Source organism: Passer domesticus, chromosome 14 (genome assembly GCF_036417665.1).
Source record: "Passer domesticus isolate bPasDom1 chromosome 14, bPasDom1.hap1, whole genome shotgun sequence".
Classification (NCBI taxonomy): Eukaryota; Metazoa; Chordata; class Aves; order Passeriformes; family Passeridae; genus Passer; species Passer domesticus.
This window is the reverse complement of record NC_087487.1, coordinates 4,090,014-4,117,337: the sequence shown is the minus strand read 5'-3', so window position 1 is coordinate 4,117,337 and position 27,324 is coordinate 4,090,014. Positions and strand designations below refer to the sequence as shown.

Here is a 27,324-nt window from a genome sequence, read left to right as displayed (position 1 = left end):
ATGACTCACCTGGGTTTAAAAAAAGAAAAAAGTGACACCTGTTGAATTGAGATTTTTCTTGACTTGTATTTCACAGTAATACATGGTGTGTCTTCCCTTGGAACAGTACAGTGGTTACTAATTTCTTGTTGAGAGAGTTGAGCTGACTGTTCATGAGTGCCACAGACAGGATTTTTCACTAAGTCGATTGCTCTTGCAGTCAAGACAGGTCCATAATTCTGCTATTTATGACAGTAGAAATTTGTCTAAAACTAGTTTTGTCCCAGGAGTGAACCTCCTTTGCTTTTACTTACATTAATTTGAGACAGAAGAACAATCTCTGTTAAAAGGTAGGAATTTTCTAAAGAGAGATTCAGTTATTTGTACTGACATTCTACTGAGACATTCTGGGTCATCCTGCCTATTTCTTCTCCATCCCGTTCCCTCATCAGAGATGTGTTTTGCATTGGTCCTCAGATTTTTTCCATTTCTGTGCTTCCACGTCTCAGCTGAGGCTGGTGGGATTAGCTCACCTTTGACAAAATAAGGTGGCTGTGACACACAAACCCCATTTTCCTTCCCAGTCTGAATAGCTGTACCTGGGCAATGGCCCCTCTGTGTCAAAGAGTGAAGTATTGGCTCTAACTGCTGCTCTTGGATTCCTCTGTATCTGCAGCAACTGCCCAGTTGCCATGACTCTAATAAAGCATGTTTGCTTGAGTTTCCTCTGGAATTCTTGCTGGAGGACACATCCCTTCCATGGCAAGAGGATTACCCCATTTTATCAGCGTGGCCAAACAGATGAGTGTGCTTCTAATCTGGGGTGTATTAACAAGTTATTGTCATGCCTGTGAATTTTCTGTTTCTCTTGCCTGTGTTCTTTTTTCAGATGACTAAGTCGGTTACTAACCCGGAGGAGCTGGGAGGACTTGCATCGCAAATGACCAATGACTATGGGCATTTGGCTCTCCAGGGCCGAATGGCCGCAGCTACGGCAGAACCAGAGGAGGTCTGCAGATTTTAGACCTCTTTATTCTCTGTACATGGTGGTGTTAACAAGGGTGTTCTTTTACTGTGAAGAACACAGTAAAGGTGACAAGCCTTGTTATAAGAATTGCCCAGTCAAAGAACAGAAACCCTTTGTCAAAACCTCTGTCTGGCTTTAGAAAGGAACAGCTCGGGATAAAAGTGGATAATTCCATAGAACACAACAGAACCTCCTAAATTACTTGGGGCTTTCACTTACAGGCAACTTGCAAATACAATGAAAACTCCTAAAACTTGTTATTGTGTGGCTTTCCTTAAATCTTGCATGTTTTGACAAGTTACAAATATTTATATGCTTTTTTTTATCTTGCCTGTAAGTGATTTTAAGTATAACTTGCTATCCTGAAAGTGAGATTCATGCAAGCAGTTGGGGCACAAGTGTCTTTTGCTGAAGGACATCCTCCACAGCTCAGAGTTGCAATGTGGTGTGGGAGAAGTATCTTACCTGCCTCGTGCTAAGTGAGGAGGACGGGCTGTTCACCTCCGTTGCATTAACCTGTTGTGGGAGTTGCTGCATCTTCTCTGAGCACAACTGCACAGCCCTTTCACCCCTCTCTTCTTACTGGAGCATAGACAAACTTTGTCAGGATGGGGTACAGGGTATCTCACCTTCTCCAGATGTATCAGATTATCTACCTAAAAGTCCTTTCAAGAGTTTTTGACTTTGTGCTTACACATCCTCCTGATAGACTTAATTAAATGTTTTGTGCTCAGTAGCTACAGGAAAAGCAATGCCTTGCACTTGGCTCAATATTGCTAAATTGAGTTAAGATTTCTGCATGTTACTTTGTGCCTGAGGTTAAAATAATTCCATTTGTGATACTAATGGCTGTGATTCCTGCTCATGTATTAATCCCAAATCACACTGGAATGACAGCATACATGCAGGGACTACAGCTATCATGTTTCAAAACAGGGACCACACATATTAGGATGTGAGATTATTAATAAAGCAGGATTTTCCCCATTTCAGTGCTCCACATGGATGTGATTGATTCTGGAGAGTGAAAACTGTGAAAGCTTCAAAATCAATCAAAGAGAATCACATATTTATGTACTTTTGCACCCTATTTCAGCAATGTACAGTATCATGTGCTTTTACCTGTTGCACATACCTCAAGTGCAGCCCATGCTGATAGGGCATGAAGTAGCATTGTTTAAACATGAAGTTGCACATGCTTGAATTATGTCCCTTTAACTTGATTACCTGCCCTACCCTTTCTGTTTCCCGAGTCACTCCAGCCCTGTTTCATCAGGGAGCCTTTTATAGGGTTGTGCTTCATGTGTAGATGGAATTACATCTGTGCTTTTTTTTAATCTTTGTAGAGGACATAGTGGTGGGCAGAACATTGGTATTCACCAGAGAGATGGTGTTTCCATTTCTGTTGACACAGTGTACCAGCATAACATTTGTTTATTTGCTTTCTTCTTTCTTCCTTTACCCTCTGTCTTCTTTACCATCTAGATTGGGTTCCAGATCAGGACTCGGGTGCAGGAACTTGGCCATGGGTGTATCTTTCTTGTACAAAAAGCTGGAGCTCTCCAGATTTGCCCTACAGACAGCTACACCAAAAGGGAGTTGATAGAATGTGCTCGTGCAGTCACAGAAAAGGTAAGATGGCTTCCACTGGGAGTAAACCAGTCAAACTGGATTCAGGAAACTGTTTATTTTAACTTTGCACTGTAGTGTCTGAATTACCCAAAGGTCTTGCTTCTCTTTCAAGCATTCAGTGTTCCTGTGCTGGATTAGCCCACGATTAGTCCTTCCTCAGGCCTTGCAATAAAACTTCAACCTCCGGTCAGAGGGACATTGGTCCAAAACAATATCCTAAGATGTGAGATGGCTCTTGTGCCTTATGAGGCACTCCCTGGCCACAGTCACTGTGAGGTTGCTCAGTGACATGTGGTTTCATGCAGCAATGTCCTCCCCTTCTAGGACAGAAGTAACTGCCTAGAACGGCACCTTCAACTCTGGGGCTTCTTGTTCCTTGGAACCATCCCCTTCAAATAAATGGCCTGGGTAGTTTTGTTGAACCTTTCTGATGGCATCTTTCTCCTTTTATTGGACATGAACACTGAGAGTTGGTGCCAGCAGTTTTCAGATCTCACCAAACACCATTGGTTCAGCCTGTGATAATGTGCTCTCAGCTTCATGATGTATCCCAGGACTAGTGACAATTCCAAATTTAGACAGGGGTAGACATTACCTTGTAATTAAAGTTAAAGCTGATGAAGAGAGCAGTAATGATTCACAGCACCCACATTCTCTCAATGACTGCCTTGTTGCTTTTTGCTGTTTCTAGGTCTCCTTGGTGTTATCTGCCCTCCAGGCAGGGAACAAAGGCACACAAGCCTGTATTACTGCAGCCAGTGCTGTGTCTGGGATAATTGCAGATCTGGACACCACTATCATGTTTGCCACTGCTGGAACCCTTAATGCTGAGAACAATGAATCATTTGCAGATCACAGGTCAGTGTTGCAGAAAAAGATAGAGTGCATGTCCAGGGGACCAGTGGAACTGGCAGAAGAGACTGGGACATGGAGATACATTTTTACCTTTTTAGATTCCTGTGACTGAAATTGAATGAGGCAGGGGAGTGAGAGGAGTAATAGGAAGCCTGGGATTTGGCTTGTTTGTGAACTGCATGCTCAAAATTATTTCTTCTTTCACCCAAATGTTGCTTTGTATTTGTTGTCCTGACATGTCGAAACACAGATATGGGTGGGGAACCCTGACCAGGACACGCTCTCTGTTCCTGTTGCCATTTTCCCTTCGACCTTCCTTGGCTGTGATTACTTTAGTTTTTCTTACAATATGCTGATTATTATGGGTGTTCAACAGCTGGTACTTCTCTCACAGCATGGCCAGATTTTCTTTTAGCATTCAAATACAATGCTGTCTGATGCTACTGCCCAATCTCTTTCTTTTCAAGATGGGCTCATTTTATTACACTGCCCTGCATTTGCCCCAGATGCTCTGCTGCTGTTTTAATAGTTGGTTTTTGGCTTGTTTTTTTCTTTTAACTTACACCCTTGACCTGTGTTATGTTATGAATGGACACTGATATGATGATTTAGATCAGCTCTTTCATGTAGTTTTTAGTCACCATAACACTGGAAAACACATTTTTCCCTCTTGTCATTTTCTACTCCTTCCCTGCTTCCTCTTCTTTTGCTACAGGGAAAATATCCTGAAAACAGCAAAAGCTTTAGTTGAAGACACCAAATTGTTGGTTTCTGGTGCTGCCTCAAGTCAGGACAAATTGGCCCAAGCAGCTCAGTCATCAGCTAACACCATCACTCAGCTTGCTGAGGTAGTAAAATTGGGAGCAGCTAGCTTGGGATCTGATGATCCTGAAACACAGGTAAGCTGTTTTAAGATTTTCTGTTACTCTTACAGAGGACAGTTTTCATTTGGCAGAACTTTGTGTGACTTAATGCTTTTAAGAAACACAATATGGTTCTTCTCCTCTGGGACTTTTCTGGGTTTACTCAGATATCACTTGTTTAGAATACAGTCAAAAGGCTCAAGCATTGATTGGAACTAGTCAGGCCTTTGTGTAATCCTTCTGCTTTTACTTCACTGCTGTCTTCCAGCTGGGATGCTTCTGGCAAAGTATTTGGCTTCTTTGTATTAACTTGTGAATGGAACTCTGGCTCATCCCATTTTTGTTCTGAAGAGCTTGCAGGTCTTTAAAGCTGCTTTATCCAGCTTATGTCTGGACTATGCTGTGTATTATTTGTGTAGGCTGACAAACTCTTGCCATTTTCCAGCCATATGTGTCTTGTTTTTCAATTAACACTACAACCTTTTCATGTGGATTATCCATAATATTTCTTCAGCTTCTTGTTTGGATCTCAGTAAAATGGAGGCAAGCAAGCAGATGTTTGAAAAAGACATTGATTCTTTTTAGCTGTGCTCTGAAAATCACACCCTCATGCTTTATTGACTGAGCCTTATGGCTGTTTCTCATTCCATAGGTTGTTCTAATCAATGCTATCAAGGATGTTGCAAAGGCCCTTTCTGATCTCATTGGTGCTACCAAAGGTGCTGCCAGCAAACCAGCAGATGATCCATCCATGTACCAGCTGAAAGGTGCTGCCAAGGTAAAACCATAGTCTGAGATTTTATTTGCAAGTGTCTGTGCAATCACATGTGATAAACATGTGGAAATTTTGACTTCAGCAATTTCTAATGGCCTGAAAACTCCTTTATTTGTTTAATTATCATGGTATCATGGCCAACACAAGAGTTGATATTTAGTCCTGTAACAAGTAGAATTCATGAAGTCTCTTAGGTCCTATCAGAAGTAACAATGCTTCCCAGCTTGCCCTGCTTCATACCCTGAAACAGGAGGAAGGATTCACATGGTATTGTCTTCGCTTCTCTCTTCTTCAGGTGATGGTAACAAATGTCACGTCCCTCTTGAAGACTGTTAAAGCAGTAGAAGATGAAGCTACTCGAGGGACAAGAGCCCTTGAGGCCACCATTGAGTACATCAAACAGGAGCTCACGGTACAGAACTAAATTGTCCTTGTGGGTTTTGCAAGTGTGTCCTCGTAGAAGCTGGGAGCAACTGCTTCCTTTTTCTTTAGACCTTAAGCTTTCAGTACAGATACTGTTTTGTGATCTGATGCTGTTCACTTTTTTTTGATCCTGGCTTTGGTAGATTCTCCTCAACATCACTCTCATACTGTGTCTGCAGTTTAAACTCTTCTATTTTTCCTTTATTAGGGAATGATCCTACCTGTGATAGGTGGCCTGCTATTGATATCCTGTGTAAGCAGGAATTAATGACAGTGTGGAATTCTCTCTCAAATTAGGTATTATACCATGACAATTATTTCCCTTCCTCTTAAGACATATACTAGTAAAGAAAAACCCTTAACTATTCTTCTTACTAGTATAATTGTGAATGACATAAATCAATACCTGCATGGTTGTGAAGAAGCCTGATTTTTTCCTTCCTTTACTTTCAGTCCATTTTTGTTAAAAAACCCTGTAGACACAATCTTAAGCAGGAAATGCTTTGTTATATAGGCTGTGGATTACCAATTCTTCCACCATAAGTGCACTGTGGCACCATTTTTTCTTGTCAAATGCTCTCCATCAAACATCCAGTTTTCACTGTGTGAGCAAAGCTGTTCTAATGAGGAAATTTATTTTAAATTATTTTCTTTTTAAATATCTCTATAGTCATTGGGAATTCATATGGCAATCATAAAAGCTCCTGATCTGGTACCTGATCAGGCATGTTCTGTACAATATCTCACAAGTTAGTGTTGTGTATCGTCATGAAGGCCTGGCTGTTACATCCCATCCTGTAACTCTGAGCTAAAACCTGTTCAGATCTGTCATTGGATTATCATGTCTTTCTGAGTTTGGTTGGGATCTGTTTGAAATGTTCCTCTTGCTTTTGTCAGCATTGCTGGTGGAGGGACCTCTGGTTGTGGTGTTGTCATCGTATTCATGGGGAGAACAGAGGGTGACACACAGGTACTTGAGAAAATGTGTCAGGCTTGATCTGGAATCCAGGGGCTGACTGAGCAACATCAAGGGATGTCTTCACATGTATAACTAGAATGCATTTTTTAACATTGCTTCTGTTTCTGGAGAGAGGAAGTGAAAAACTGATTTACCAGGAGCACAGGATAGACCAGACTCATTTTTGTCCAGACATTTGCATTCTGAAACCACTGGCCTGCTTAGGTTGCACTGAGTGTGGTCAAGAAACCTCCTGATTAATTATGCACTCCAAATTACCCCTGCACAGTAAAAGAAGGGCAAGTAAATAGAGGTTGTACATTAAAAGAAAGCAAGCAAAGACAGACTAAAGCTCGGAAAAGGAAAATATGTGATCAAAGTAAGGTTGTGCAGCTCTTGTTACCCACGTCTTCCCACAGTTCCTGTATTCCAGAATTTGTGTATTGTCAGGTAATTTGAACTACTTTCACGTTATTCACCCTGCAAAATTCTATCTTCAGGTTTCTAAGGGAGACTAAATATAGCCTCAGAGACAACGCTCCACCTCTGCTTTTTTAAGACACATTTGAATATTTTAGTGGTGATGTTCTCAGTCTCTATTGCTCTGTGCCATCAACAAGCACTTGGTAGGGTCCAGCCTCTGCAGGGGAAGGATCTCCTCATGTGAGCAGACCAGTCTAAACAGCAGTCAGCATGAGAAAAGAATAGAATGGAAGGAACAGTAATTCTTTTCATGTGGTAAGGCTCTGAACAGCTGCCTGTAACTGTCTTGTGGATAGTTAAATGCAGATGAGATGAATGGGTTAACCTTTTTTATTGTCTCCTTCCCTCAGCTTATTGTTCCTCTCTGGTGTCTGCAGGTGAGCAGCCTTATCAGATCCAGGCCCATGACAAGCAGGAATGATATCCAAGTACTCCAAATATGTTTCTAATTTCCTGCTGCTCAAAGGCTGCTTCCATTCGCTGTCTCTTTCTCATGGTTGTTCTGCTTTGACTTGACTGGTATCAGAGTTTCCTTCTGCTTTCACTTTTAGGTGTTTCAGTCGAGCGAGGTTCCAGAGAAGACATCATCACCTGAAGAATCAATCCGGATGACGAAAGGAATCACCATGGCAACTGCCAAAGCTGTTGCAGCTGGGAACTCGTGCAGGCAGGAGGATGTGATTGCTACAGCAAATCTGAGCCGCAAAGCAGTAGCTGACATGCTAACAGCTTGTAAGGTAAAGATTCCCTTCCTTGCCTAAGATTATTTTGTGTTTGCCTGCTTCCAAATCCATAGAACATTATACATTTTCAGTTTTCTGCTTTTCATATGAGAAAGTTAAGAAAATTGTAAAGGAACCTCTCTCAGAAAGGATTTTTTGTACCATGCAAAAAAAAAAAAAAAAAAACAACCTAAAACCCAGCACTAATATTCAGTTTTCTTTTTATGAAAATGAGGAATTTTATTTGAGCTGAAATTCCCCGGTTTCCAGTCAGAAGACAAACGATTTGTGCAAGTAGTAGAATATACCAATATTCCTGTGGTCACAAATATAATTTCAATATTCCTAGAACAGTGAAAGGATTGGTGAAAGAAATCACTCTGATCTATCTTTAGCAGTTTTCTTCCCCCTGACTAAATCTGTTGGTTTGCTCAATTTCTTTTCTGCTTTTCAAAAATGTGTGCAATTTTTATTGCAAATTTTCTTTTATAAAAATAGCTGTAGCCCTATAAAAATAGTGTAGCTCTATTTTCTACATTGTATGCTGCATAAATGACTGTTAAGCCATTTGGCCTTGTTCTGATGATAAAAAAACCTAAGCACAAATGATTAAGAAATGGGATTGTGAAGATCTCATTCCATTTGATTTTCAGTAGTGACTGTAGTAGTAAGCTGCCTTTGCCTGTAAATCAGTAACTTTTGCCTTTCCATGTATGGAAGGTGACAGTAAAATAATGATATTCTCTGTGTGGTGTCTGATTTTCAGTATCTGGTCAAATCCTCACTGCCTGCATCAGTTCCAGACTGATTTTTAGCCTAATACTGCCCAAACAGAAGGGTTAAGTTTGTTTTTTAAATGATCCTCTTTCAAAAGTGCAAGTTCTAATTTAGAACTGCCCTTATAAAAAATCATTAATTAAACTTTTTATACTTAGTTTTGTAGCCGGTTTTTTAGTGTCTAACAGTTCTTGACCACTTTGCATGCTTCAGATTTTGATTTGTCTTTCCAAACAGACAGCAAAGTCTCAAGAAGAGAATCCTCTGATTTTAGTAATGTTATAAAACTCTTCCATGCATGCACAGCCCAGTACATACCTTCAAACATTTATTTATGAACATTGCTTTTTCATGTTTTTATATTTACATTTGCTCCCAGTTAATTCAGTGATTTTGAGTGGTTTGTGCAGTGTAGAAGGATGAAACTTCCTCTAAATAGAACAGTGGAGGTCTGGGATGCTGTAAAAGCCTTTGTGACCTCCCAGGGAATTCTTTCACAAAGAAAGGAGTCAACAGAAGTAACAGGGCTGGGTATCATTTTATTTACTGTAATGATACAGTGCCAAGGCCTTTCTTAAGACCAAGAGCATTTATTGGACAAACAAGGATAAAAGTCTTTAAGAACACTAATTTTATCCATTATCTAAAATGTATGAGAAAATAGCTGTATCATTTAACAAAGATTTTAAATTCAGAGTTTTAACCAGACTTGATTTAGAAAATCTTGTTTCTACAAATTTTGCTCTGAGTCTTAAAATCTTATGCCATTAATTCTACAAATTAATTACTGGATGTGACATTTCCATGATAAGACACGTTCCTTGAATTTTGGGGATAGGAACCAGCAGTCTTCGCCCTACTATGCTGAAAAAGCTGTGTGATGCAATGGGACTTAGGTTTTGTGATATCTGACAAACACTGGAGGGGTTTCATGGTGATATTAAGCTACTCTGTAGAAATAGCACTGATAGATTATCAGATTTTTATGTTCTTTGGGCCAAAACAAAAGTGCATGTCTACGATCTGTGGTAGAATTGAACAGAACATAGAACATAGCTCTGACATCCCCAGTGTCAGGAATTTGAATGCAAGTTCTATTTAATTGCCTCTTGCCTAAGGCAAGCAGTATAAGGAGTTTGAATTAACAGTTATGTAGATGGTGCTTGGTCTGCTGTAGATGCATTTACAGTGCTCATTACTAATTCAGTTGTTATGCCATTTCAAAAGACAATAAGCATGCTTATTGTGGGATGTACTGAGACAACTCTCATTAAAGTCAGTGGAAATGCTGTAATTACATTTATTGAACATTAGATCAGGCCCTAAGCTAACAATTTTTTTTTATTACGTGTTTGTATAAAATAATGCCATAATTAACCTGTGTACAGTACAACTGTTTGTAGTGAGTGCTGTTGGAAAGGAAGCAGATATAAAATGCCTATCAAACCCATAGGAAGCAATGGAAGAGAGCAGTCACTTAGCTCATTCCATAGGCAGTAGATTGAGGGTAACAACTTCTCACCTTTTCTCAGCACTGGTGGCACTGGAGGCAGCTAAGCAGAGCCCAGGCTGGAGCACAGGCCCTGGAAACACAGCCCAGCTGTGGTTCAGCCAGGGAAGAGGTGGCCCTGGGGGAGCTGCCAGCAGCCCCTCACACACACCTCCCTCCCCAAGGCACCAGGGCTGCTGATGGGGTTGGAATTGTACCAGAGGCAGGTACTGCTGGCTGCCCTACTGCTGGCAAAGCATGTGCAGAGAAAAGGAGGGCTCATAGTAATGGAAGCCTCAGCATGAGGAAACAAATGTGTGTTCTGGTTCTTCAGACATGTTTCGGTTTGAGATGTTTGGGCAGACCTGGGCTGGAAGAGAAGACATTTCTGTTATGACTCGCCATGGTATAGTGAGATGTGTGTTCAGATGGTTCTGGGTGACAGAAACTATTTACTAAAACAACTTCTGTCACTTCTTTAGGCTGCTGTGAAGTACACAGAATTTATACTGAACCTTAAAAATACTCCCAAAATACTCTGATACCAGGCTTGGCTACATATGCAAAACACAGAAGGAACTTTCTATTTCCCTCCTACAGATGCTTGCTCTAATTCCCTGTGTTACAGTAATATTTAAGTGCAGAAGAGAGGTTTTAGGATGCTTTACAATATATACATAAGAAACACTCAGGGGCCCTTTGCCCTGTTTGAAAATTTAAAAAAACAAACATAACTGTTCTGAACTTTTTGGGCTTTAGCAGCAGTTTGAAGTATGCTGAAGATGAGGAAAACGAGTCCTGTTCCCCATCTCCATGCCCTCAGGCAGGGTGTTGGCGGGATGAGGGGAGGTGGCTCCTGCTCTGCTCATCCCGAGCTCCCCTGCAGAGGGAGCCCGGAGACCAGCGCCCGCCCTGGCTCGGGATTTTAGGGTTGCAGGAAGGGCCGAAAATAAGTGAGCCGTGAGATAATCCCCATCTCAACGGGAGATAAGAGGCGCAGGGATGGAAGGAACTGTTCTGTGAGAGGAAATGCTATGCGTTTGGCAACTTCCACTTGGCAGCAAGTGGTACTTCTGCTCAATAAAAAAGTTCCCTAGAAGTTTATTGTAGAAAATACAAGGCTTCAAGAGGCTGCAGGTTTCATTTTTATTAAAAATAAAATGGTTTAATTAGTTGGGCTTATATCAGATTCCAGACATTACACTTGGTGGAAATCCTTACAGAGACCTGACTGTGCTGCAGCTTCTCTCTGTATTTAAACAGCTCCAGCACTGCTATTGCTGTGTTAAATCTCTGTCAGGCTAACACCATTAATGAGCCTTTACAGAACTGCAGCTCTGCTGCTCTTCCAGCACCATTTGCTTACAATAGAAACAGCCGGCCCTTAAGCCCAAATGTCATTTGCACACTATAAAAAAATTCTCCTCCCTTCTCTTTCCTCCATCTCTGTGCTGCTCTTCTCTTGTGGGAGCCATTTTGGATGCTAATGTTGTTTTGCCTCCTCAGCAAGCATCCTATCACCCAGATGTGAGTGAGGAAGTTCGAGAGAGGGCCCTGCGCTTCGGGACAGAATGTACCCTGGGGTACCTGGAGCTCCTGGAGCACGTTCTCCTGGTAAGGAGTCATCTGCATGCATATCCTGGGTTGCTTCAAGGAGAGTCATCTCTCTGCCCTCTTTCTACAGTGACTGCTAGTGACACATTTTTATCAGTTTGTCACAATTTATGAAGTTTTTTGTCAGCGAAAACTAAAGGAAACTCAATACTTGATCTCCAGCTGTGAGACAGAAGGAATACTGGAGTATGTAAATGGAGCTGCATTCTGGATCAGAGTGGAGGCAATATGGATCTGAACCTAAAAAAGGTCCCTGACAAAGGAATTAAAATAAGACATTTCAGCATTCTTTTAAGCCCACAAGAAACACCAGACATATTAGACACAGGCCTGTCCCCCAGACTGAAGAGGTTACACAATCTTTATGGAGGCACTCTCACAGCCACACCTACTCCAAGCCATCCCAAAATCCCCAGCCAGCACTGCCTCACAAAGAACTCTCCAACACATCAGACACGGCACCCCCAAAGCTCTGCATAAAACTTGTACACTCAAATCCAAACTCATGAATCCTGCTGTCAGTGGGCTTTGCTTAACCATACATAATTATCCCATAATATATTTGTCATCCCATAATATTTGTTCTTCTGTTGCCATTACTTTTGTAGGAAGAAATAATATGTGTTTGAACTAACATTTATGAGATACTGAAGTTTCTGGAGAAGACTTAAATAAGCGATCAGCTTCATGGATCAGCAATTTCCTTTAGGTGGCTCTCAGCTGACATATTAAAGTCTCTGAAACTGAAATTTGCAGCCGTAACTGCAGATTAGCAAACCCAAATCAGTTTTTCTGCTGAGAACAGAGCATGTGTAATTATTTGCATCAACTTGCTGAAATTTATAGATAAAGTAGAAGTCCAGACACAGTTGTTCTTGCCACTATCAGGTAAAATAGTTCAAAAAAATTGGAACTTGCTAGTGGAATTCTTAGAGCTGTATTGCAGTAAGTGATTTAGCATTCGATGTCTGATCCATTTTTAGGTTAGAGGACTGTGGGGAATTTTTCAGATTTGACCCCTAGAATGCTAGCACAATGTGTTTCAAACTAAGCTCCAGAACAGACCAAACACTTGAATCAATTTTTGCTCATTTTATTTCTGTCTCTGCCAAGTCAAGAGGCTTAAGATAAGAAAGGCATGTTCCATTTTATTGAAGTAACAGGCCTTTTCTATTTTAAGCCTTTTAACATTCAGTGCCCTGAAGCCACGAGCAAGTTCTGCCCTCTCGTGCCACCCTCTGCCCCTTCCCCAGTGTTGGCTGCCTCTGGTGGTTTAGAACCCCTAGGTCTGCAATCTCATTAATTTATAACCTCCAGAAATGCAGATCATGTAGGATTAGGAATCTAATTGGTCTATTTGGCACCCTGTGATACAGCTGTAAGTTCAGTTCTACCCTCAGTGGTCAGGCTGGGCATGCTTGCATGGGTGCCTCAGCACATTCAGCTGCCAGATTTCTTTGAAAATTATACATGGTAGGTGCAAGAGGTGTCAGATGCAGTATCTAAAATTTCTCAAGCCAGTGTATTAACTTGTGTAGAGGTTGCATTGGGCAAGTGGCACAAAGTGACTGGTTTGCTCAAGGGACTATTCCACTCATCAGCTAGCTAGGGGTAGGGCCAGGAACATGCTAATTCCAGTTGAATGGCCTGCACATCTTAGTAAACTCCTTGTAAGCTGTTCTAGTGAGATTCAAGACTGACCTGACCTCCTGCACCCCCATATGCTCCATCCTGGTCAGTGTTGGTCCATGCTGAGCTGAGGAGAAGTCTGGAGCTGTGCAAGGCAGTGCCACTTTCCTGGTGTGCACCCAACATTGTAGTGTCAGCCTTTGCTCCTCGTGCCTCACTGACAGTTACAGGTCTCTCACTGGGCTCTCACACAATTGCTGTACAAAATAAATCTTTCACTAGAGTGCCTTGGGAATCTTCCAGCATCCTGAAATCCTTAATAATGTGCGTTCTCTTTCTCTAGATTCTTCAAAAAGCAACTCCAGAGCTAAAGCATCAGCTGGCCTCTTTCTCCAAGCGGGTTGCAAGTGCTGTCACAGAGCTTATCCAATCAGCAGAAGCAATGAAGGGTGAGTTGGGAAGCCAGACTACCAGTGTGGTGTGCTCATTGCTCCAGAAATAATGACCTGATATTCTGTGTCATATACACTGCAGGGTCTCCTCAGTTATTTCCTGCTGTTACCACTACATGATGCTTGGAAATGAATCTGAACTATAAGCAATTTTCATATATGGGAATACATTTTTTCTTTCCTCCTCCTCTCCTTATCTCTTAATAGAGCTACTCTTTTTCATAGAACAGTGATCTACATTATGCATTTCCCTGTTCAAGTAGCTTTATTGAATTCTTCAGCTTTTCCTGCAGTCTCTTATATTTCAAAATTTCTGGTTCCATTTGCTAACAAGGCAAGCCAATATTAGACTTCTTCTATTCCCTAAGTGCTTTTAAAAAAATCGCTATATCATTCTCATCTTTGGACACATTTATTAATTTCTGGAAATTTTTGCATTTTAATTCATATTCACTAAAATAAAAAAACCTTATTTCTTTTTTCACTTGCTGCCTGTAAAGGATGTCTTTATTCACTTTAGAAGCTTGCTTTTGTGGGAAGTAAAATGTGTTTTAGCCAGTCACAATTTTCTTTCCTCATTTTAATTTATAGGTAAACAATAAAGTTGGCTCCTAACAAATTCAACATGTAAATGTTTTAAACTTTGTGAAATGCCTTTTTTTGAGGAGGAACTACTACATTTTACAAATTTGGGGTTGACTGCATTTATACTTGCTGCCTTCTTTTTTTTTTTAATCCTGTTTATCAGCCAGTATTAGGATTTAATATAGAGCACCTTCATCCTGTACAGCATTTGAGCTGAGAAATTATATTTAGACCATGCCCTTGAAGGTTATGAATTTCTTCTGGCTGTTTCATTGTTTCCCTTAATTCAGAATATGGCTGCTTTCTGAATCTTGTAATTCAGAGAATGATGTTAGGAGATCAAAAATAATAATGCACTGACAACTTCCAAAAATCTCAAGTATTCATTTTGTGGATCTACAAAATTTCTTTGAGAAACACCAAAAAGTCAGCAGCAAAAAAAAGTTACCCCTCAGATCTGATAGAGAAACTGCTTTGGCCTTTTGTACATCACTGTTAGACACACACTTTTAGCCCAAAGTGTGCTTCCTTCAGTCAGTGCTACCTTCATCCCCAGGCACTGGCAGTGACCAGACTGCCAGGTCAGTGCAGGGGTGACTGCAGAGTGTGCTGGGGGTGACTCTGGTGCCTGTAGCCTGTTCTCTCTACCACTGTGTCAGACTTCTCAATGTTCCCCATGGCTTGGTCAAGTTAGAAGCCATCTGAGTAGGACCTCTGATAAACACAAGTTGAGTGACAGCTGGTTTGGTTCCCAGTATGGACAGTATCCCTTTTTGAACCTTCTTTGCTTACACAATTATTAAGTTACTTTCATGAAAGAATAATCCTACTAAATAATTCTTTCCCCTCTACTTTACAGTTTTCTCTGTGACATAAACCACTGGTTTCATGCCATTATGGCACTAAAATCAGCTTTCTCTGGTGTACATTCTGTATTGGACACTTGAGGGGTGATGGCAATTCCCCCTGTTTGAGTGGCAGCTCACAGTGACACTGAAGTTATTGTCTCCATCTCCATTAATTTCAGGGACAGAGTGGGTGGATCCAGAAGACCCAACAGTCATTGCAGAGACAGAGCTATTAGGGGCTGCAGCATCAATTGAGGCTGCAGCAAAGAAGTTAGAGCAGCTGAAACCAAGAGCCAAGCCCAAGGTGAGTGTCCATCCCCATTGTTTGTTTGAGGTTAACAAGGCATGGGATGCACTTTGCTACTGGCCACATTAATGGTGTAAGCAATCAAACCTTGCATGAGACTCAGTGCCACAAAATGCTGCTCTGGATGGCACTTACCCCTGAGGGCAGAGGGTAAAAAGGTGCTTTTCAGGGAGTGAGTCAAGCACCAGCCATAAGCAAGCAAAGGAAGAGGAGCCAAATGTAAGAAATGCTTGTAAAAGTTATGGCATCATTACTGTTGATTATTTACCTTTCTGTTTCCAAACATATTTTACTGCTGTGTAGTCCTTCTTGCTTTCTTTTGAAGACCCTTTGTTCACATCTGAATTTCTGTAGTATAGTGGAAGAAAGCTTCAGTAACACAGTTGGGATCAAGATAATGCAAATGACCTGCAGGATTTTCTATTACTAAGACCAGCATTTTATGCCATGCTTAGAGAGGAGCTGTTTCAGTATAGACAGATACATTGTATGATCATTTCTATGTCATTTTCCTAAAGGAAATTAAATTACAGTTCATTTTGATATCAAGTAGTGTTGCATGTTGCCAGGTCATTTCAGATGTGTCTCTGCAGATATTATAAAATTAAGCCAACTATTTTCACATGCAGTGCAGATGGAATATATGAAACTGGTGGATCCCAGAGAATTGCTACCTTTGGCCTGGAGTTAACAGGCAGGTTTTAGTAGAAATTACTATGTTACATCTCTTTAAAATGAAAAACATGTTTGGGCTGTGTAATTGATGTCAGGAAAGGACTATGTATCTATTTTCCTCTTTATGCTGCTTTGTAGGTGCAAATCTGTTTTCAAAGTAAAGCTAATGAGAAGTCTTTCTAAAAAGCAGAGCCTCAAGACCATTCATTCAGTGTTGGATGATTGTATTGGTGCAGGGTAGTATTTTGTTATTTAGGAGCATCAGATGAAATAGTTCTTGGAAGCTTCAGCCTTTGAGGACCTTCCACCCCCCACTCCCTGTTTAGGGATAGGAATAAATTAGCTCATGAAAATAAAAATGCTCTTTGTCTGCATTTTTTAACAAGTACATCCATTTTGTTTATAAAGAAAAATGGTCCTTTTTAATGAGATTCCACAGGCTGAGTCTGAGGAGTGGAAAAGTCCTCCATCACCTTTTCTATACAGTCACTGCACAATAGCACATGTGTGTTGCCTGGTAACCATGGAGCAGTTTCCTTCCAGCATCCAAGCCCCTCCAGGGTCATTGTAATTCCCCAGTGAATACAGTTCTCACACCTGCTCATCATTTGACATGTTAATTTGGGTATCCAATCTGCTTGTGACTTATTAGTTGGTTTGTCATTTTCTGAAATTGAAATTCATATCCAGCTGTTTGTTTGATTTGGGATTTCAGCAGCCTTTGCATCCTTGTCAGATATTTAATCTCTTTCATAATAGGGATTATAATCCACATCAAAAGCTCCTAGGAAGATCACAGAGTAGCTCAAATAGCACTTTTTCTGCTGCAGACTTGTCGCTTGTATCCTCCCAGAGTAGGATTTCCTGTGGTGAACAGGCTCTGGCTTTCTAATGCCATCTTTGACAACACAGAGTGCTGTAGTAGGAATGTTAGACTAGGTAAGGGTTGCTTTGTCTTGTGCTCAGTCTATGAAATGCAGGAATAGGAGTTATTTTCTACAATGGAACAGACTATCTAGACAATATCCTGCTTTGGTTAGCAGTAATCATCATCAAATGAACTTGTGGAGGAGTCCTCAGTTGGTAATTTTACAATGTCTACCTGCAGGAAATCCATCATCTTCATCATTACTAGTTGGTGGCTGATACTCTGTTTTTTGATAATGTTTTTTTATTGGTGCAAGAAATGGGAGTGATTTGATTTAAGCTTGAAATTTTGATATTTGTGTTCCAGTTTGTCTTTTACCTCTAAAAAAACCCCAAAAGCTGAAAACAGGGTTTTTTTCTCATTTGTTCCACCATCTTAATTTTTTTTTAACTTCTGGGGTTTTTTTATTTCTTCTTTTCCTTGTTTCCTCTTCATTATTTTTGTACCTATCATACTCCCCTTGATGTCTTAAACTGACACAAATAGCATGAGCCATCTTCATTTTCTGCAACTGGGAACCATCTTATCCCAGAGAACAATTTCTATTGAGACACAGTCCTATTAACTGCTGCCCGTGCTTTATTGTACAATGCTTATTTCCTTTGCTTTAAATCCTGGTTGTTTGGCTGCAGGTGAATGTGCTCCCAAAATGCTTAGTCCACTAGTCCACAGCCCCACAGATACCCTGTAAATATCTGTATGTCTTCTGAGCTCATATCTTGGAAGAACTTTGAGCATTCTCATGAGCAGCTGGTGTTACTACTGTCTGTAACACAAAACCTGTTCAGTATTCTCCTTGCAGTGTTCGAGGTGGGAAATGATCTGAGAAGCAATGAGATCTTTATGGTTTATTATGCAGGAGTTGGCTGTCATGTTTCCTTTAAGTACAATCATTTTTCCTGAATGTGGACTCTTATTTTTTCTGTTTTCCATTTGGACAGTCAGTTGTATTGCAATGTAGACACACATTCCTTCTGTATGCAAATATGCTACTTCCTGTAAAATAACAACCCCCAAAACTAGTAATTTTCTGAAAACTATTTCATCTAGTAAAATCTTCATGGTATTACTGAGCAAAAAACACTGAGGTATAACAGGAGAGAGCATTGCTGTCCCTACCCTGTTCTGTCTCTCTTCATGCTTCTGTGCAGGCCTCTGCCTCCAGACACGGGTGTCTTGTAGTCACTAAGAGTTCCCTGCTGGTAGCTTTCAGCAGTTGGTCCTTTGTTTTTGTAACCCAAGATGAATCAAATCTGGATGCCTTTTTCTGCAGGACTCTGTGTGATATGTTTGATATATTAGGTTGTTATTTAATCCAACTATATATCAAACATATTCCTACAGTGTCCTGCCCTGTCTCCGGGGGTTTAACATAGTGGAAGGCAATGTGAAGGAGTACAGTCACTCACAAGCAGGTTTAGAAGATTTCCTGTAGACTCCTAATCTAATCTGGATAAAATACATACATGGAGTGCTCCTGTATCAGTGGAGTTGCTCTTGGAGAGACTTCTAAGTTGTGTAGGGCTCTTTGTGACAGTGAGCAGCAGCTGTGCCAAGAAGTGACTTTCACTGAAATGGATATTGTGCTTTCCATGGCTCAGTGCAGTAACTTATTCATATTAGTTAGCTCATTATAAAGTAGATTAGAGGTGCTTGAAAATAAAATGGTTTGTCTTTTGTAATTTTTGCTACTGTTTTGCAATGAGACTGGTGGCTCATTTGTTTTCGTATTAACCCTGACTTTATTTATGCTACCTCTAATAATGGGATGCTGTAGAAACATGGTTAAAATACCCTACAAAACCATATCTTTTTGCTTTCAATGGCATAATCAACATTTTAAGGCTATTCCATTCCAAAGACTTTGTAGTGAGGCTAATGTTTGTCTGTTCTGGTGACTTGATTTCCTAATCCATTTATAGCTGTACATGGTTAATAACAGCATATTAGTTCAGGCTTGAGGAAAATGAGATGCTGATCTTCATGGGGGCTGCTTGAGGAAGGAGAAGCTAATCACTTTTGTCATAGATCTGGTTTTCTAAAGAAACTTGATCTAAAATCTCACAATGTGATATTTTCTACCATCATTGCTCTCAGCTTTATTCATGAAGACTGTGAACTGACACATTGTGAGGGTACTGTTTACGAGTGTGAACTTAGTACAGTCCAGGAGACACACTCTTTTAACTGTGGGAATGGTGGAATATTTACTTTTCTTGTAGGGCATTTTGCTGTGCTCAGCCTTGTGCTGCTTCCTGTCCTTATTGCTCAGGAATGCTCTTGGTAGAGCTTTGGCAGTAACACAGCCACAGTGCTGGCTGAGCATTGTGCCTCCCCCCCTGAGTATCCAGCCCTTAGATGTGTGTCACACCTGAGAATGGTGAAGAGAAAACCACAGAGGACTGGAAAAGAAGGATTTGTTAGAAAAGATGAAAAGCCTACAGGCATTCAACAGTTGGAGTGCTATGTAAGGCTGCAACAAAAATAAATTCTTCGCAGCAGGGATCAACTGTCAAGAGGTTTTTTCCCAGAAGTAAAAGAAGTTGTGAGATGTCAGAAAATGCAAGACTTGGAAGTTTGAGAAACTTGACCTATGGCTTGATCTCCCAAGCCCTGGATTTCAGTATAATTGGAAAGAAAGTGACTTGGTAAACAGGGGAGAAAAAATCTGTTACTAGATGAGATACTAAGGTTTAGCTGTGTTCCTGTTGAGCTTCACCTGCTGCTCCAGAGTGGAAGTTAATCCAGCCATTGTACAATGGCACTCTGATAATGCAAGCTTTCATTTCTTGGCATTCTCTTTAAAAAGCAGTAATTTTTGCTAGGGAATTGTGTGCAATATTTAGTCTACTCACTACCCTGAACTGACTTACAACTGTTTTTGTTCAGCATCTTTTTGGTGGCTGTTTTTTCACAAATTGAATTCTATTTGGGCACATACACAGCTGTGCAGTAGATCACACTATGGCCATGAGCATTTTATTAAACATCAACAAAGACTGACACCTCCTTTGTAATAAATAAGCAGATATTGAAGTTCTTACTCATTTAAGTTTGAATTCCTGACAGTGCTGACATAGAGTAATGCACATAATATATTTTATGTTGGAAATGAGAATTTAAGTACTTGATAGCAAGAAGTCTTAGACAAAAGTAAAAGTGCAATAACAGTCTGCTAAACTGACTGTCAGTCAGTGGTATTTTTGTTGATATTTCTCTTTGTCTTTAGTCAAATCAAGGTCAATAATGCATCTGTTTTAATAAGGACAATAATTCTGATAGAGACTCTGCTGGATTCCATTTAATCACTCTGGCAATGTCATGATTGAAATAAGAGTTTTATAAATAAGACTTGAGGCCTGCAGAGGGCCATGTGATTGTACTTTGGTATAATAATGGTCCTGATGTGGCATTGCAAGCACTGCCAAAATTTTATGTGTAACATGACTTGCTCACTTTCCAAAGCAATTTCTTTTATTACAAAGATATATACTTTAATTGATGGGAACAGCCCAATAGCAAGGCAAGACAAATATTTTTCTATGGATTAGGTGTCTTTTCCAAAAAAAAAAAAAAAAGAAAAACATTAAAGTGCCAAACATCTTTACACATCGGTTTTGATTTTCAGATGATTCAGTTTTTCTGGTGTCTGTGGATGCTATTGTATCATCTCCTGGACTTTTAGTTATGTGAAGTTCTGTAGGACTAAGTGCTGCTTGATGGGTCAGTTTGTAATTACTTATCATTATCCTTTATTATTTTATAATTGACTACTTCATCAAACTGCAGTTACAGGAGAACTAAACCAGACTTAAATTTAGGTGGGTGTGCTTAGACTTGCAAATGATTGCCCAATTTTTTAACTCACCTGGATGATGTTTCTAAAGTTAGTTGTGTGACACAAGAATATTGTGGTTGTGGTTAGAATAAACCTGTATTTCAAAAGCCTTTTCTCTCACAAAATAGGATGTCCTGATACTGTAGTCACTAGCCCTACTTGTCATATAGCGTTGGATTCCAGTAGGCTTGTGATTGGATCACAAACAAAATACATTCTGTTGGATTATTTTATATAAAAAACTATTGGAATACAAGGCCCAGGCCTGGTTCTGTTTAAAATAACAATAACTGTTCATCTCTATCTATTTTGTTAACTGTTCAAAGGCAAGTAAGCATGCTTAGATGGGCAAATGTTTTCAATATTTGTTTAAATTATTTGAAGATCAGGAAAGTTTTTATAGAACAATAAATTTGCATTTTAAGTAATAAGAAACCTCATTAGGAGGTTTTACACGTGCTTGTTGAAAGACATACTTGAATGACTGAAGTGTTCCAGACAGACTTTTGGAACTTCCCATCTCCAAGATGCACTGCTGCACAAAGCTGCTTTCTGTGCAATGACAGCTCTTACTGAAAGCTGTTAAATCTGTGCTCTTACTTGGGATCTACTTTACATTCCTTACTGCAGGTGAATGAGACAACACATTTATCATTGTTCTTTTTCAATGCCTTAAGTCTTTAAATATTTAGAAAATTATTTCCCTAGTTTAGCAATCTTGGAAGCCACTATTATGGCACTACAGAGATACCTTGCTAGGAAAAACAATTTCTTTTCAGACCTGCACTTTTCTGAATGTAGTTTAGAGTAGCTCTAGTGGAGGTAATGCATTAGAAAGCTGATGGCTTTAAGTATCTTGTGTGATGCTCTGTTTCAGTGTGAGCAGGCACAAGGGCAAGCTAATGCCTTGACTCCCAGCTTTAGCACACAAAACTCCTTGCAGAAAATGATGTTATAGGTTTTACTGACTTTACTGATGTGTTCCAGAATCTTTTTGTCTTTATATATGTGTCCTCAGTCTTGAAAGTGTAATTGCTTTCAGGTGAATGTGTAACACTGTTTTTTCTTGGTTATAGCAAGCAGATGAGACTCTGGATTTTGAAGAACAGATCCTGGAAGCAGCTAAATCCATTGCAGCTGCTACCAGTGCCCTTGTGAAGTCAGCTTCAGCAGCCCAGAGGGAACTGGTGGCTCAGGGAAAGGTGGGTAAACATGTAACATGTAACAACTGTAGTGGGGGAAAGCATCAAAACTGAATCTAGTGTTCTAAAGGTTCTGTTAAAAACAGTAGCAAAGGAGCTTGGGAATGACTAATGAAAATGTAAATTGTTAACTGCTTATCACAATACATGGCCCAGACCTGTTTAAAAAGTCCCACAGTTACATTTATTTAAACCTCACAAGTGTAATCAAGTGCTTGGCTCTTCAAATTATTCAATTGTGGGGAGTTTTGCTGTGAGGGTTTTTCACTTCATGAAGAGCTGTGATTCAAGCTGGTAATGTACAGTCCCACACAACAGTTTGAGGATCCAAACCCAAATGTCACCATGTACAATACTGCTCTGGACCAGAACAGCAAAAGGCCTCAGTAATTGTGCCCTCATGTCTTGTGATTCAATGTAAGTTCAGGACATGTCAGTGGCCATGCCTGTCGTTATTGTTAGAATCAATGCAAGGAGTGTTTACAACACGTGGCATCCTTTTGGTGTGATCAGAACTGAGATTCTGTAAATGATTTCACATCCATCACTATTCTTGACAGTCAGTATACTCTGAAAGATAAAATCTAAACATCAACCAGGTATGTTGTCTTTGAGAACAATTTTTTATAGGACCATTGTTGTATAACTATGATTTCCATCTTCACCTGATTCTTAACTCAGAGCAGGCTCTGTCATGGATCCCACAATCAGGCTGCTTCAGCCTGGGTTCTGGAAAGCTTCTGCTTTTGTTTCTATTTGTTTCTAACAGGACCAACAAGCACTTCATCTGTGGTCTGCTCAAAAATATCTGTGCAGGGGATGATGAGGCAAGAAAAACTCTAAACCTAAATACTTTAGGGACCTAGTGGGTTTTTTTTGTATAACTGATTTTTTTTTCTTTAGTTACATAAGTGTCATGATAGTTATGAGAGAACCTATCTTCTGTTTATGTTGATGCTGCACTTAGTGATTTGATTTAATTCCCTGGAATTCTCATTATGCTTAAATGCCTGTTTCCATTTTTTTTAAACCACAAGTTTTTGGACCATGTTAACATTTCACATCTTTCAGCTTCTCTTCAAAAACCACCCAGACCCATGCAGCTGGGGTGTGGGTCTGGCAACCAACTCTGGAGTTTAATTGCTTTCTACTAATATGGGAAGAAAACTGTCTCCAAATTGCTGCTGGTACTGCTGATGCCATGAACACTTCAGTAGAAAAGCCATGCAGAAAAGTGGGGGCTCTCCTAAAGTGCCATTATTAGGCATGAAGGCACTTAGGGGGCTCTCCTGTGAAGCTATCTGTACCTTCCCACAGTGCTCAGATCAGAAGAGATGAAAAAATAATGTTAATTCAAATGTATTATGGAGAGAGAAGTAAGTTATTTTAATGCCTGGGACTTAAGGAACTGCTGCTTCAGATGTTGCTTCAGCTGTGGCTTCAACCACCAGTAGTCTGCTAATTACTGGTTATTCTGGTAATTACTTCTGTGTGTTCCAAGAATGGGTCAGCTGAAGCAGAAGAGTAAGTTGGACACTTCCTGAGCAGGCAGATGTGTGCTGGAAGCACAGTTACTGTGACAACTGACTTCCAGTTGGATTTTCTGCTCTTGAATATGCTGGGCACAGTCACAAGTACAGGTGTTTCCCTTTTTCATGGATTACTGATTGTCTAATTCTGAGACAAAGCAATTGTATTTTCTGTTTTCTTGTAAGCCATCTCTGAACTGTTTTTTCAGGTTGGAGCAATCCCTGCAAATGCAGCTGATGATGGACAGTGGTCTCAGGGACTTATTTCTGCTGTGAGTAACTACTTCTCTTGAGAAAACTGGCGCGTTCTCTGAAGAAATAATGTCCTGTGTGAGCACACAGTGACTTTTTTTTCTGCCTTCTAGGCCCGAATGGTGGCAGCTGCAACCAGCAATCTCTGTGAAGCAGCAAATGCCTCGGTTCAAGGCCATGCCAGTGAGGAGAAACTCATCTCATCTGCCAAACAAGTAGCAGCTTCTACTGCACAGTTGCTTGTGGCTTGCAAAGTGAAGGCTGATCATGACTCTGAAGCCATGAGGAGGCTACAGGTACCTGTGTTTTAATTACTGAGAACCCATGGTAGTGCTATGGAAACAGTTTCAGCACTCCAAGATTATGTATGTGTTCAACAAAGTATTTCTCTAAGTGCTAGCCTGGATTGTGGTCAGACTTCCTTTGTTTCTAGGAGTCAAGAGACAACAGCTGTAGATAGAGCATTTCTAAAATGGAGAATCATTGTTACACAAAAATAAGAGGACAATCTAATGCAACATCTCAACTGAAGTCTGAATGAGCTTCTTTACATAAAATTGGTTTCCTTTTATGTTACACATACATTTCATGTTGAGTTTCTCTCAACTGCTGCTGAATTAACAGTGTATTTTGATGGGTAAAGTCTAAAGTCTCCAGAAGTTTTGTTTGAGGATGGTAATTTTTAAAATGACTACAGCCTTCTCTGACATCATGCCCTGCGGACTCAGCCTGGAACATACAACTATTTCAGCTGTCTTTTTTTATACCACCTTTGGTGGACAGTGAAAATTCCCCTTTTTCTTGTACTTGCACAGCTGCTACTAATGGACACTCAGTGCAACAGTTCAGGTATGGCTAGGCAGAATCAAATTCAACAGAAATACATCTGACTAAGTATCTCTCTGAGCATGAGGAACTGATGTCATATTTTTTTTCAAAGTAGAAAAATAGTTTAAATGTTTAAGAGGAAAAAAATATATGAAAATGTGAAAAATGTATTTGTTTCTACAGAAAACAGTGGTATGTCATAGGGCAGTTACAGGGCTGAGATGGTTTTGGTGCTTTGTAGTGAATCCTTGCAGATTGACATTGCCAAAGGTGTGGGGAAGGTGGCAGTAACTGGAACAGTGCAATTTGTTCTGTAATATCTGTGTGCCAAGATGGGTCCAAAGGAATTTTAAATGCAGAACAAATAACAGAAATGGGAAAAATTCAACTATTAGAGACTATTCTCAGCTCTGACAGGAAATTTGGGGTTCTCTGTGATTGTGGGCAAATATTATTAAATAGACGTCAAATGTGAGAAATTGGAAGGGAATGTGAAAAGGAAACAAGCCCAAGCATGGACTGAAATTGAACTTTGCCATTTTACCAAGCTTCATTTCAGTCCCAGAATGAATAATGAAAGGAAGAGCAGTTTGCACTTGGAAATCATGTCCTTTATCATAGCAAAAACAGTGAGTTGATGTCTACTAAATATTTTTACTGGTGGACATGCCAAAACTACTGAGACTTTTCAGCTGGCTTTGCCCCCAGCAGAAATGTTTTACATAGCTTTAATCAATAGACTGGATTCAGGACTTGGAGTGTCTTGGTTTTTTCCTTCATACCCCAATGTGAACTGCATTTCCCATGAATGTAAATTTGGAAAGCACTGTTACAGAATCTTCCAAAACTTAATGAAGCAATTGGAAATGTTTCCATTCTTTCTGGATGAGCTCCAGACTGAGCAGAGCAAATTTCAAATAATTTATCCTTGGGTCATTTCAGTGAGGAAGATTTGAAAGTGAGATGCAGCTGGAAATATGGGATAGGGCCAGGGAAAGGCAGGGCACAGGCTCAGAGCTGCTCCTTCCTAGGAGGGTGGAAGGTTGGAAGCTGTGGCTTCCCTTCCCAGTGCCAGTGTGTCCCCAGCATGTGGGAGCAGGCTGCTTTGGGCTGCTGGCAGTATCCAGTTCAGACAACAAAAGATGTATTACACATGTTCCTCTTTAGAAATCTGAGAATTTTTAGGAAATAAGTTTAAATGTGAGATAACCATGGCTATGGAAGTTGCTAACTTGCCCTGATTGAAGTCCATTAATTTAAAAACTTAATTGTTTTATAAGATCTTTATACAGTAGTTTTTAGTTTCTGTTCTTCTTTCTCAAAAAAAAGTCTCATCAGCATAATATAACTTGTAATTTCATCCACTGCTTTATTTCAAACTGTAGGGAAAAAAACTCATTTGTGACTTCTCCAACTTTCAACTTCTTAAACAAAGGAATTTTGTTCTCTCTGTACCAGTGATTCTCAAAGATTAATTTGCTTTTCACTGGGGAAAAAACCCCATACCTTTCCTGTACATCCAAGCAAAGATGTTTGTTTTGATGTTCAGACAAATCCATACTAATAATGTATTTTCCTTATTACTAAATTTCTTCTTTTTCTCAAGGCTGCAGGAAATGCTGTCAAGCGTGCATCAGACAATCTCGTCAGGGCAGCCCAAAAAGCAGCATTTGGAAAGGCAGAGGATGATGATGTTGTGGTCAAAACCAAGTTTGTGGGTGGCATCGCTCAGGTTGGTACAATCACTCCAAAAATAAAGCAGGGAAAAGCCATCACAGAAATGAAGGCTGTTACAATGTCCACCTGCTGCACTGCAGGCTGGACAAACCTATTGAGAAATCTGTGATCAATTATTTGATGCCTCATTATCATGGAACCCCTGACATAAGGGCACAGTGATGTCCTGTGTGGTAGCTGCACTTCTCCACTGAGCATTTGCTGTAACAGCAGTTACCATTGTCCAATTGCTTTTAGTTTCGTTCTGATTAAATGAATGGATCTTTTCAGAATTCTCTTGTGTACTTCAAATGTTCCTAAATCTTAATGAAACAATAATTTTGCCTATATTTAAGCAAAGAAATAGAGAATGAGAGATAAAAACCAATGATGTTTTGTTACTGTGACCATAGTAATTAGTGGGAAAAAAATTTAAAAGTAGATTTCAAGGCTCTGAGGTACCAACTTCTAGGTTCCTTATAATGAATGAGGTACATCATATACTGGACTTGATTATTTCTGCATGTCTGTACTGCTGTCATTTTTTCTTTAGCACTCTGAGATGCAGGAAAATACTGTGCATACCTGCAGTAAGGAATGTTCAATTTTACTGTCACTCAGACATTCTGTTAAGATATGGTGCTTATTCTACATGTCCTAAACCCCACCCTGCTGAATGCTGGGAGAATGCAGAGCTGTAAAATTCATCATGGATGCATGGTAAAACTGTAGTGGTAGATTATTTTTTTTTCAAGTGGAAATGAAATACTTTTCTTGATGGCTAGCCTTGGCATCTGGAAATATTTGAGCAGTTCCTGATGAAGTCATTGAAATTAGGTGCTTCTCTGGAGAATGCTCACATGGGCCAGCTGTGACTGTGGTGTCATAGAGAAAGAAATACTATTTTTCAGACAGTATTCCTTGCTGCTTCTGTTTTC

The 27,324-nt window shown here is 40.0% G+C and overlaps 1 protein-coding gene across 10 annotated transcripts in view; it reads left to right on the top strand.

Moving 5' to 3' along the window:
- TLN2 (talin 2) overlaps positions 1-27,324 on the top strand; it is a 142,182-nt gene that overhangs the window by 110,453 nt on the left and 4,405 nt on the right. For all 10 annotated transcript variants that reach the window (XM_064389389.1, XM_064389382.1, XM_064389388.1 and 7 more), the window contains 14 exons: positions 869-988; positions 2,492-2,638; positions 3,330-3,496; positions 4,209-4,392; positions 5,009-5,134; positions 5,427-5,543; positions 7,547-7,732; positions 11,490-11,597; positions 13,570-13,675; positions 15,291-15,415; positions 21,936-22,061; positions 23,800-23,862; positions 23,956-24,138; positions 26,277-26,402. In XM_064389389.1, coding sequence (XP_064245459.1) covers positions 869-988; positions 2,492-2,638; positions 3,330-3,496; positions 4,209-4,392; positions 5,009-5,134; positions 5,427-5,543; positions 7,547-7,732; positions 11,490-11,597; positions 13,570-13,675; positions 15,291-15,415; positions 21,936-22,061; positions 23,800-23,862; positions 23,956-24,138; positions 26,277-26,402 — 1,884 coding nt within the window. The remainder of the gene's footprint in view (positions 1-868; positions 989-2,491; positions 2,639-3,329; positions 3,497-4,208; positions 4,393-5,008; positions 5,135-5,426; positions 5,544-7,546; positions 7,733-11,489; positions 11,598-13,569; positions 13,676-15,290; positions 15,416-21,935; positions 22,062-23,799; positions 23,863-23,955; positions 24,139-26,276; positions 26,403-27,324) is intronic.